At 36.3% G+C, this 10,709-nt stretch overlaps 1 protein-coding gene and 1 long non-coding RNA gene across 2 annotated transcripts; one reads left to right on the top strand and one right to left on the bottom strand.

The window, feature by feature from the left end:
- Positions 1-3,297: 3,297 nt before the first annotated feature.
- LOC133532588 (uncharacterized) lies at positions 3,298-4,898 on the bottom strand. The gene is made up of 3 exons (XR_009801725.1): positions 4,670-4,898; positions 4,430-4,564; positions 3,298-4,333 (listed from the first exon to the last, which is right to left on the bottom strand). It is a non-coding gene; the product is annotated as an uncharacterized LOC133532588 (long non-coding RNA).
- Positions 4,899-5,255: 357 nt separating this feature from the next.
- LOC133532582 (protein LSM12-like) lies at positions 5,256-10,329 on the top strand. Its single transcript, XM_061871329.1, has 3 exons — positions 5,256-5,702; positions 7,080-7,217; positions 7,385-10,329. The coding sequence occupies exons 1-3, from the start codon at positions 5,400-5,402 to the stop codon at positions 7,520-7,522; spliced, it is 579 nt and encodes a 192-aa protein (XP_061727313.1). The 5' UTR covers positions 5,256-5,399; the 3' UTR covers positions 7,523-10,329.
- The last annotated feature ends 380 nt before the right edge of the window (positions 10,330-10,709 follow it).

A 10,709-nucleotide genomic window follows, 5' to 3' on the forward strand; every position in this document is an offset into this window, starting at 1 on the left:
ATGCCAGTTCAGCAGAGCAAATGGATAGATCAACAGCGCTGGGTGATTCTGTAGGCGCTGTACGGCGAGTTGGAGAGCCAGTATTTAGGACACAAAGATTGTGATCATCTAAGATTTTTAAAACACGATGTCCATTATAGTTGGATACTGAACTGCCCCAAAACTGATGGTGTGAATTGAAATCTCCTAGAATCAACAAGGGCCTAGGTAGAGAGGAAATTATTTGTTCTAATTCATTAAAAATAGAAGATGATTGATGAGGAATATATACAGAGAGGATGCAGATGTTATTTACAATGGCAGCAATAATTGAAAAATCATCACTATGAGATGGGAGATGAAGAGATGAAAATGATTCAGAATTCCTGACGAGTAAAGCTACTCCACCCCACCCGTCAGGACGGTCCTCTCTGAGGCATGAATAGCCAGTAGCTCTTAGAAGAGCTCCAGGCTTGAGCCATGTCTCAGATAGGGCAAAAACACAAGGTTTAAATTTATTTAGTAAATGAATGAAATCATGTTTTTTATTGATTATGCTTCTGCAATTCCATTGTATTATATTGTCCATTGTTTTTAATTGCAAATGTAAGAGAGTCAATCATAGGGGCAACGTGGGACGGTAAAGTAAGGTTTGGCTTGGACAAAAGAGTTCTTAAGGCCTCAATAGACTCAGCGATTACTAGTCGTTCTTCCTTTTCTGTTTCCTGACGTAGAGCACAACCGTTTGCAGGAGAAGGGATGGAGTATTCACTTATTATGGCCCGATGTGCAGCCACATCATAGCCATGGGTAGTCTTTTTAACAGAAGGACGAGGTTTCAACAAAATAGTTTTTCTGCTGCTATGGCTAGGAGGGCGCATATTCGAACTAGGGTTTGTAACTGAATTTTGAGCACTATTATGTGGTAAATTTGATTGTATATGTGGTTGTGACTTAACCATATCAGCAAACGATTTCGATATAGCTGGGTGCAGTTTTAACGGCTTCTCCATAGGAGATGCAGTTTATTTGCCATACTGACTTTAATTTCTTTTTGCCTTACATGTTCTGGGCATGACCTGTTTGTGGCAAAGTGAAAGCCATTGCATAAACAGCAAATGGCATCCTCCTCCTCCACTGCACAGGTATTTCCAGGATGCATTTCCCCGCACTTGAAACATTTAGGCTTCGAACGACAGTTATTTTTGGTATGTCCAAATTTACAGCATAAAAAGCATTGAATGGTAGGAAAAATGTACAATTCAACGGCAAGAGAGTTGTAGCATGAAAAGACTCGTTTCGGTAATACTTGACCGTCAAATGTCAATACAACTGTCTCTGAGGGTTGCCAGGTAACAGAACCGTTAACCACAACTCTGTGGTTCAAACGTCGTACTTTTAATACTTTTTCCACACCCATGGGCACGGAAATGTTGGAAACTATTTCCTCCTCCGACCACTGTGCTGGAATACCTCGAACCAAGCCCATACGGGTCACAGAAAACGACGGAATGTATGCGGTAAGATTTTCTGATTCAAGACACGTATCAGTAACAAATAAGTTTGCGTCAACGTAATTTGAAAACGACATCGCTATACGTGTCCTACCAATGCGCTTAACACTTCCATTTATAATGTTTCTGAAGCCTTTTTTTAGTAAAAATTTCCCAAAGGACACCGGGTGCAGAGATGATTTTGCATCTGTTTGTTTCATTTGTACGTGCACCGTGAAGGGAGCAACATCGGAAGATGAAAATAAATTCCTGCCAACCTTGGTATTAGAAGAGTCATTTTTTGTATTTAAGTTATCCGAAGAGTTTTTGGTAACCTGAATGTTAGAGTTTGAAGGAGCTTGGGTTTCTTGTATGATGTTCTGACAATCGCACGAATAGTCCCCGCCATTATTTTTCCTTCTTTTTTTATTACATGTTTTGCATCTTTTGTGACTCTTATTTCTTTTCAATTCACTTCTGCTCCCCACAGAAGAGTCCGTGTCCATTGCTGAATCGATAATAACATTACTTCCGACCTGGAGGTTATCACCTCCAGGGTCGGGAGGATCGTCATCCCCCATTACATATATACGAAAAAACTTACCAACTACGACGAAATTACACTAATTATATATACAAATACAACAATATATACAAACTATGTGAAAAATTATAGTCTGTCAAGCAAAGTCTGTCAGTAGCAATGTAAAGCAAACTGAAGTATGGCAACACTCACAGAGCAGTATTGCGCTAAGAAAAGCAGCAATGTACATCGAACCGAAACATTTTTTCCGCTGAGCGCGCTCTTCGTACGTCAACTAAAATTGCCGCTCGCGGTTTATGCATTTGGAAATTGTTATTATTATGAGAGGGACAATTTAAACTGGAGTAAAAACGATGTCAATCAATACGATAAACGAGATCAAAAAATACCTATTTGGAACTACGAACGGACTATGCTGGAGAAAATAATGTTTGAATCAAATCATTGCTTCCGCAGGTAGCTGGATTTTAATATATTATCAGATTTCTCGGTTGGAATTCAATATTACAGATATATTACGATAAAATGCAATACAAATGCTCCTTTATGCAACCTTCAAAAACTAATTAGACATATTTAGGTAGGTACAATCGAAAAATATATCAATAGATTGAATTAAAATAAAGGTTTGTATGCTTAGTAAAAGGTGGACGCGAAAGGCGAGCGCTCGCATTCTTAACCTTTGGTATGCTTAGGAGCAGATCTGCTACATATATATTCAACTTAAACATGAAGATGTCATAGCTAAATAAATGTAAAGGTTAAGGCATTTGCACTCGAGTACTTTTTACCAACCGAGCTGTTAGTAGGTACCTATACTACTGAATTTAACTAGGTTTTAATATTTACCTAAATAAAACAATCCATTGTTTTATTTAGGTAAATATTAAAACCTAGGTACCTGCATAGTAACCCCTGATCCATCACTGGCAGCGGTAGTCCTGGTAGGGTATCACTGTAACTATTCTTGTCACAATTGCAGGGCTTATTAAATATGAAATATCTGGACTATTTACATCATTTTGATATGGTTTTATTCTGTTTTAGCAAACTTAGAAGACAAATAGGGAGCAAAGAGAACATGAGCACCATGGTAGCAAGCTGTTTTTAACATCAGTTCAGAAACTGAAGGAGCCCAAAGAAAATAATTATGCCACTTGTTAATTGTAAATTAGTGTATTTCTCTTGAACAATGTCACATTCACATACCAGTGTAATTTTGAAATAGTTTTACAATATACTTATATAAATATACAGATTAAAAATAAATAAAAACACAACTGCAGATATTTTGGTGTTCATTTAATTTCAAGGCAATTAAGATACGGGTCACTTTAGCTTACTTACACTTAATTCAGGCCATTCATTGATAAAATATCATTAAGTTACCAATGTTACTGGTCCACTCCAACCAAGCATCAGAATACTTTGTACCTAGTCACTTATTGCATCTTAAGCATAAAACAGATCTGTTAGAAAATTTGTAATTTCAAGTTTAAAGTTTCCATTCCAAGTTTCAAAATTTATTCTTATAGTAGTAGTTACACATAAAACTTAGTCTAAAGCAATTTGCCTAATTTATAGTACAGAGATATTCCAATATCTCTGAGACCACTCTTACATGCTAGCTTGGTAAGGTTTTGCTCACACGACTGTTTTTATACAGGCTAAAAATATTAGATATTTACATGTATCGGCTACATCATATTTTATATGTAGATATTTTAAAAAATCATTTAGATATCAGGAGAATGCTGTTAAGAAATTTTATTAACTTTCACATTAGTCTATTCAAGACTTGTCAGGAACTGACACAATTTCAGGTACTCAAAATATTAATAAAAGATACCTTGACAATGGAAACTTACCAACTTCCACTCATGTGAGTAATATGGAGTTATACTGTTTCTGGATAAAAGGTATGATTTAAATGTTAAAATATTTTTCTAAAATTATGCACACTGAATAAATTATTTTAATTTATTAAACAAACAGGTAAAGCGACTTAAAACTTCTCTTAAATAGGTAGAATACCGACTTCAGAAAGTATAAACTAGGATTTTCCATAGGTATACATGTGCAATAGCTGAGTGCATGAAACAAATCAGCCTAAATAATATATTTTCGTGATGATTAACAAACGGACAACTTGTACAATAATAATCTAAACTATTGTCCCAATTTTTTTAGTTTTTTTAATTAACAAGTTTATTTTTCGTCTTGTTTGCGTTGTACACGTATGTACGTAAACCGCCGTAGGTAAGTTTTGTATGACGAGAAACTTTTACGAACGCCTTATATTGGGCGAGTTTTAATCCTGCAACAAACATATGTAAGTATTAGGTAGATGTTGCGAAAGAAAGTAGGTATAATCAAGGTTCTTAAACGTCTTAAGATTGTTTAAAAAAGTTACCTTTGAAAATATTTGAGGACTTCGTCTGTTAATATTGGGAACAATCGAAACAGTTGCGGTTTTGTGAGGGCACAATTCGTGGTCTTATTGGATATATTTAGGCATACGTTTTATCTTTATTTAAGCCTTTTAACCCTGAAAAATAGAAAAAACTGCACATTATCTTAAAAATTCTCCGGGATCTTAACATAACCTCAAAATTTTCTAATGGTTAAGATCAACGAGCATGATTTTACTTACATTGTAGGCATCTTAACTTTGCTTATGGTCATGCACAATATTATTTAATATATTGATATTTATTTTAATGCTGGGAGCAGAAATTTCTCTTGAATTAGCACCGATTCGGAATGTAAACAAACAAGATGGACGATCCACATTCCACAGTTAAAACACAGATTACACGCGATTTTGGAATTATTCGAACACAGTGTTGCTAGCCCGCGATTTTTCAAATTTGCCGCGTTTTTCTACTGACAAGATTTGCTTGACCAACTATATATACAAATTACTGATTCCCTGATCTATAATATTAAAATGGAAATTAAATTTACAAGAAACCTAAAACTGGACCGCCGCGTTTCACGTTTCCCGCGCTTTTTTCATAAATGAGTTAAATGACACTTAACAGGGATGACAAGTTGACAACTTAACAAGCCAAATGCATCAAAAATAAAAATGGTAGATTTGTTCTTCAGAGCACTGGCAACACTAATCTGTTCGAGCCACTTATAAAAATGCCCTTTCGAATGACATTTTGATTATATTTAGGTTACAAAACGCGTGTTAGTTCAATGCTGTGCAAAAACAAAACGCAAAAGAAAAGAAACTTCAAAAATTTCAATGGCCGACGTCTCGTCGCCTCAACAAAACATTTGAACACGTTGAACTTACATAATTGCTTAATTAGAAGCCATTGAGCTGCATGCCACCGGTTTATATAACGTAAACCCCAAAACAGCTCTACAAAATGTCAACAGTCGTGTCTGACTGCTTTACCATCGGCAGTATAGTAGCAACGCGAACATGTTACAACCAAGAAATAGAAGGCGAAGTTTTAGCCTTCGATCCTCAAACGAAGATGTTGATATTGAAATGTCCATCTTCCAGCGGTAATCCTAAACGCCACGATGTGAATATTGTTAATTTATCGTTAGTCAGTGACGTGCAAATCAAGAAAGAAGTGACCGTCGTACCGGAAGCTCCCCAGAGCCTAAATTTACACAGACTTAATACTAGAGTACGAAATTCTATTGAGAATAAGAGAAGACTAGTAAGTACAGGCTTTTTATTGCATATTACTCTATTCAGAACTCTTTAAGTCCACTTTAAGCATGTGTCTGGCCAATACCCTACTTTTGCAACAATACAAAGTTATGTTTAGCTTTTTGACCATTTATTTTAGTCGTATTTATTTGTAACTTATAGAAATGCATGGAAAGTTGAGATTTCTAGTTTGTATTGTTATTTAGGGCAAGCTGATGCAACTTGGATCTAAATTGTGTGTGCTACTTTTGATTGTTACAATTAGAGATAACAGAAAATGATTTGAAGATAAAATTAATGTAACACAATATTAGTCACCCCTCCTAATAATATTGGCCACCTATTCTTTAATGTATTTTGGTGGAGATGTGTATCATTAGGCCTTTAACATCTTGACATATGATTTATGCAGTGTCTGTATTTTTTATTTGGAGCATTGGCAACACGGCCTGTTGGCTCCAGTGTCTGTATGCGTAAGGGTCATAGATTCTAGGTTGTTTTTTTTTCATATGAAACTGCTTCAAATGCTTGAAGAATATAACAAACACCAAAGTAAACTTCACCCTCGAGTTGCTTTTTGTTTAATCATATGAAATTCAATTCAGTGACCAACTAAAACATAATTTTTTACACAACAAAATATTTTCAAAATAAAAAAAAACATCCTTTTTACTGGATTGGGACTGTAGGATTGAAATTGCCATTTTGCATTTTAGTGCAATATTATTAAGTATTATCATTTAGGTGTGTTCTGTGCAATATAGTTCAAATAAATAAATGTGGACTTGTGTTAATTGAGCAGGATCTTCAGATAAATAGATTAGTTTATTGTATTAAACAGTTCAAAAATTTGCTTGTACTCTCTACTTAGTAAATAATGTCATAAAGTAAATTTTATTGAACGCTTCTTCTTCTTCCTCGTGTTGTCCCGGCATTTTGCCATGGCTCATGGGAGCCTGGGGTCTGCTTGACAACTGATCCCAAGATTTGGCACTCTTTTATCATGAGATATTTTGCCACTCTTACTTTGGTCGAGCGGTTCCTTTTACCCAAGCTAAACACTCTTTTCATTTTCAAATATGAGGCAAGTAAAATACATTGTATTTTACAAAATATGTAAAAAATTTTTGTTGTATAGTATTTCTTGAGAGCTCTTTCAACTAATAATTTAGTTCAAAGGATGGTTATTTCAGGTGTTAAATATCAGAATGGAAGTTGTAGAACAAATCCAATTAAAACCGAATCCTAATCGTTAAAAATGAGAAAACGTACTTGGAAAGTATAGGCCCTAGAGCGGAAACATATCACTTTCAACCCACTTCATAGATAATTAATGCACTACTTTCGCAGTGGGAGATGAAAATTATCTACTCTCTGTTTCCAGGTATCAGCACTATCAGCATGTCTGGACCCCGAGGGTCAGCGGCTGTTTCTGGCCATCGCGCGGGTCATTGACGACGTGTCATGGGCCGGCCAGAACATCCGCGTCTACAACGAAGTCACCATCTCACCGCCTTACAAGGTATGTAGGGACAGAAGGTATCCGGGAAGTGATTCAAAATTTAAGTTACACGATTTGAAACACAGAAGCGGAAAGCTAAAAAATTAGTGTAAAAAATAAGAAGCAATTTCTTAAAATCGAATGATATAAATGAGCTTACAGTAAGTTTCCAAATATTTGTCGTGCAGGTAGAGAACGTGGCGGGCGAGCCGGAGTCGAAGCCCTACAACTACATCCGCAAGTTCGTGGAGCGCCACTGGAGCGACCGCGAGCGCGCGCCCGCCGCGCACCCGCACCCGCCGCACGCGCACACCGCGCCGCAATAGTACCCCCTCCCCCCCCCCCCCTCCCCCACACCTCACTAAATGTCTAACTGGTCGGTACTGAGCTTTTTCCAAACAAAATATTGAACAATTGATTCTCACAGATCCTGATCTTTTTGAGTTCTTCCAGCTCAGAATCATTAGCATAATCAAACCTGATGTAAAAAAAAAAAAAAAAAACATTTTTGTATGGAAATTGTATTTTCCTCTACGTCACGCACTTACAAGTGAAAAAAAAGTTGACGCGAAAACGTGACGTAATGAAACGGACATTTTAGGACACCTTTTTAATAGTACACCCGAAAACATTTTCCAAAAATATTGCAAACCTAATTCTTACAAATCTGGCCTTTCCTGGACTCATTCTATATCAATAAAAAAAATGTCCTAAAATGTCCGTTCCATTACGTCACGTTTTAGTGTGAATATTTTTTCACTTGTATGTGCGTGACGTATTGGAAATTAAAATTTCAGGATTGAACATGCTAGTGATTCCGAGTTGAAAGAACCCAAAAATATTAAGATCTGTAAGAATCAGGTTTTTTTTTTTGGAATGCGCTCTAAAATGGAACTTGTTTTAGAAAGCTACGGATTATGCTACGTTTACACGCTTGGCTTCGACAAGCACAGAAAACCACAAGAGTGTAAACGGGAGCGTAGATCAACAACACTAGACCGCCAATCCTCTTGGCATACGCGTAACCAAAACGCAGCTTATTTTCGTAGTCGACATATCGTCGGGGATAGTGTAATACCGCGTAACTAACAAATGCAGTAAGGTCCAATTACCTTGTACATTTTTTGAATTTCGAACTCTTACGACTCTGTTAGTTGCGCGGTATTGCACTATCCCCGACGATATAGCGTCATTTAGCGAATTTATCAGTACTGCTACTTGACACTAGATGTCGCAAGTGTCGCGACGAACGAAAAGTCTAATGGTCAACAATTTTCAGCTAATATTATAACCGGAAGTCAATTTTTTTTTTGTAATATTAGTTGTAAATTGTTGAGCAATACACTTTTCACGTCACCCATTCGAAAAAGTGGTACTTTTCTTCCGTACTAGGATGTATAAAATGTTGTGCAGGACACGATTTTATTTTCTTTTTGATTACATTTTTTTAGCTTAAATAATATTTTGGAACATAATAATTAATAATATCGTCATAGGTGATGTGAAAACTAGTATGTGTCAGATGGTAGCAAAACTATTTCCACCTTGTGCGTTACACTCGAATCCCTCACTACGCTCAGGATTCTATTTTGGAACCATCCGCTTCGTTCAAGATTCAGTGTACGTCTCGCCGTATATGTCATTTTGATAGTCGTGATATCTCGTGTCAGGTAGCGTCACTGATAAATCCGTCATTTGACGCTAGATGTCGCCTACGAAAATAGCAGCGTTTTGGTTACGCGCTTGTCAAGTGGATTGGCGGTCTAGTGTTATTAGTCTATGGCTTGGCTTGCGTGAACTTGCAACAGCTGGTCGCGATAAGTTAGACATTTTGATACATCATTGCGTTTTCGAAACATTATTTGTACTACTAGACATATAAATGCTCAAAATATACATACAAAGCGCAGGACTCGAATGGCGCAAATAATGTTTCTAGAACGGAATGTTGCAATGAAGATTATGTGTTCGGTAAACTTAAACCATCTTTTGTTTTCTGATCGAATAATTCAGGCCATCATACATAGAGCACTGGGGGCCAATTCGACACAGCAGAATAAATGGTGTGGCATTGCTACCAATATAGCAAGCGATTGGCATCTCAGCTAGGCCCCTATAATTGTGAAACTCCAAGAATATGAAACTTTGAAATCTATAGGGACCGAACGCGTTGGAGGGTCTGCCATCTTGTGGCCTGAATCGGAACCATAAACATGTTCACGTCACGTGTTTTCTTGTGCATAGTAGGTTCTGCCATCTTGTGGGCTACATCGGAACAATAAACATCACATTTACGCCTCGCGCCAAAAATCTGACGGCTCCTGTGCTGCCTCCTACAGTTCATGCACGCTCCCTATAGAAAATTTAGAATGACATAGTGAGGCAATGTCACCGTTGGTGTCAAATTGGTATGAAAATATGATAAGGCGCTTATAATGACACCACCTCACTTTGTTCTATTGCAGTGGAAAATTAGCTTAGACTAATAAACGAATGCATAATTTTCTTTGTGACCGTCATTCCAACTGTTAAATGCAAATGTATTTATTAAATACATATATATTTATCATCATATTCTGTTACTGGTTAAATAAGGCCTCGAATATTTATTTTAGTAAGTTTTAGTGGGTACATTTATTTTATCATGGTTACATTTTAGTATTCAAAATAGTTTGTATAAAATTTTCCAGCCCCGCAATTTTGTACAGCTCGTGTTCCTGGTTGATTATGTAACTTAATTCTGATGCAACAAAATGCTTATGTATTAAAAAAAGAGATTTGTTACTTTGTATTACTGGCATTTTATGAGATTTCATTAATTTCGATATGCAATGCATTTAGGTTAAGGCCAGTCCATACGGGAACAATTTTCTGCTAAGCTGATTAAATTGTCTGATCAAATCAGGTGGTTTGGGTGCATTTTTTTCTTAAATTTACAGCCCTCTAATATTTCCATAAATTAAAATTGGAGATTGAAGCCAATTTCTTTTCTGATCATAACGGTGGATTTGATCATCCCGTCTGAAATGGCCTTAATATTGAAATATCACTCAACTGTAATAAAAATTAAATGAAATTAATAAATACATTTGTAAATATAAATTAGTATTAAAAGAAGATAATTTAAATCTGATATATTTGGTTTTATTACTTTCCTGACTTCCCTTGTATACATCAACCCGAAGTAGGGAAGTCGTTAATCTATTACTGGTCACCTTAGTGAATATTAAACAGGCTTTTAGTATACAGAATTTCCTGACTTCACTTGTATACATCAACCCGAAGTAGGGAAGTCGTTAATCTATTACTGGTCACCTTAGTGAATATTAAACAGGCTTTTAATATACAGAATTTCCTGACTTCCCTTGTATACATCAACCCGAAGTAGGGAAGTCGTTAATCTATTACTGGTCACCTTAGTGAATATTAAACAGGCTTTTAGTATACAGAATTTCCTGACTTCCCTTGTATACATCAACCCGAAGTAGGGAAGTCGTTAATCTATTACTGGTC

Source organism: Cydia pomonella, chromosome 27 (assembly GCF_033807575.1).
Source record: "Cydia pomonella isolate Wapato2018A chromosome 27, ilCydPomo1, whole genome shotgun sequence".
NCBI classification, from domain to species: Eukaryota; Metazoa; Arthropoda; class Insecta; order Lepidoptera; family Tortricidae; genus Cydia; species Cydia pomonella.

Bases quoted from the DNA above. Each gene is read 5' to 3' on its own strand.
- LOC133532582 (XM_061871329.1), top strand. From the start codon at position 5,400: ATGTCAACAGTCGTGTCTGACTGCTTTACCATCGGCAGTATAGTAGCA. The intron at 5,703-7,079 runs GTAAGTACAGGC...CTCTGTTTCCAG, and splicing joins TTGAGAATAAGAGAAGACTA to GTATCAGCACTATCAGCATG. The intron at 7,218-7,384 runs GTATGTAGGGAC...TTTGTCGTGCAG, and splicing joins CCATCTCACCGCCTTACAAG to GTAGAGAACGTGGCGGGCGA.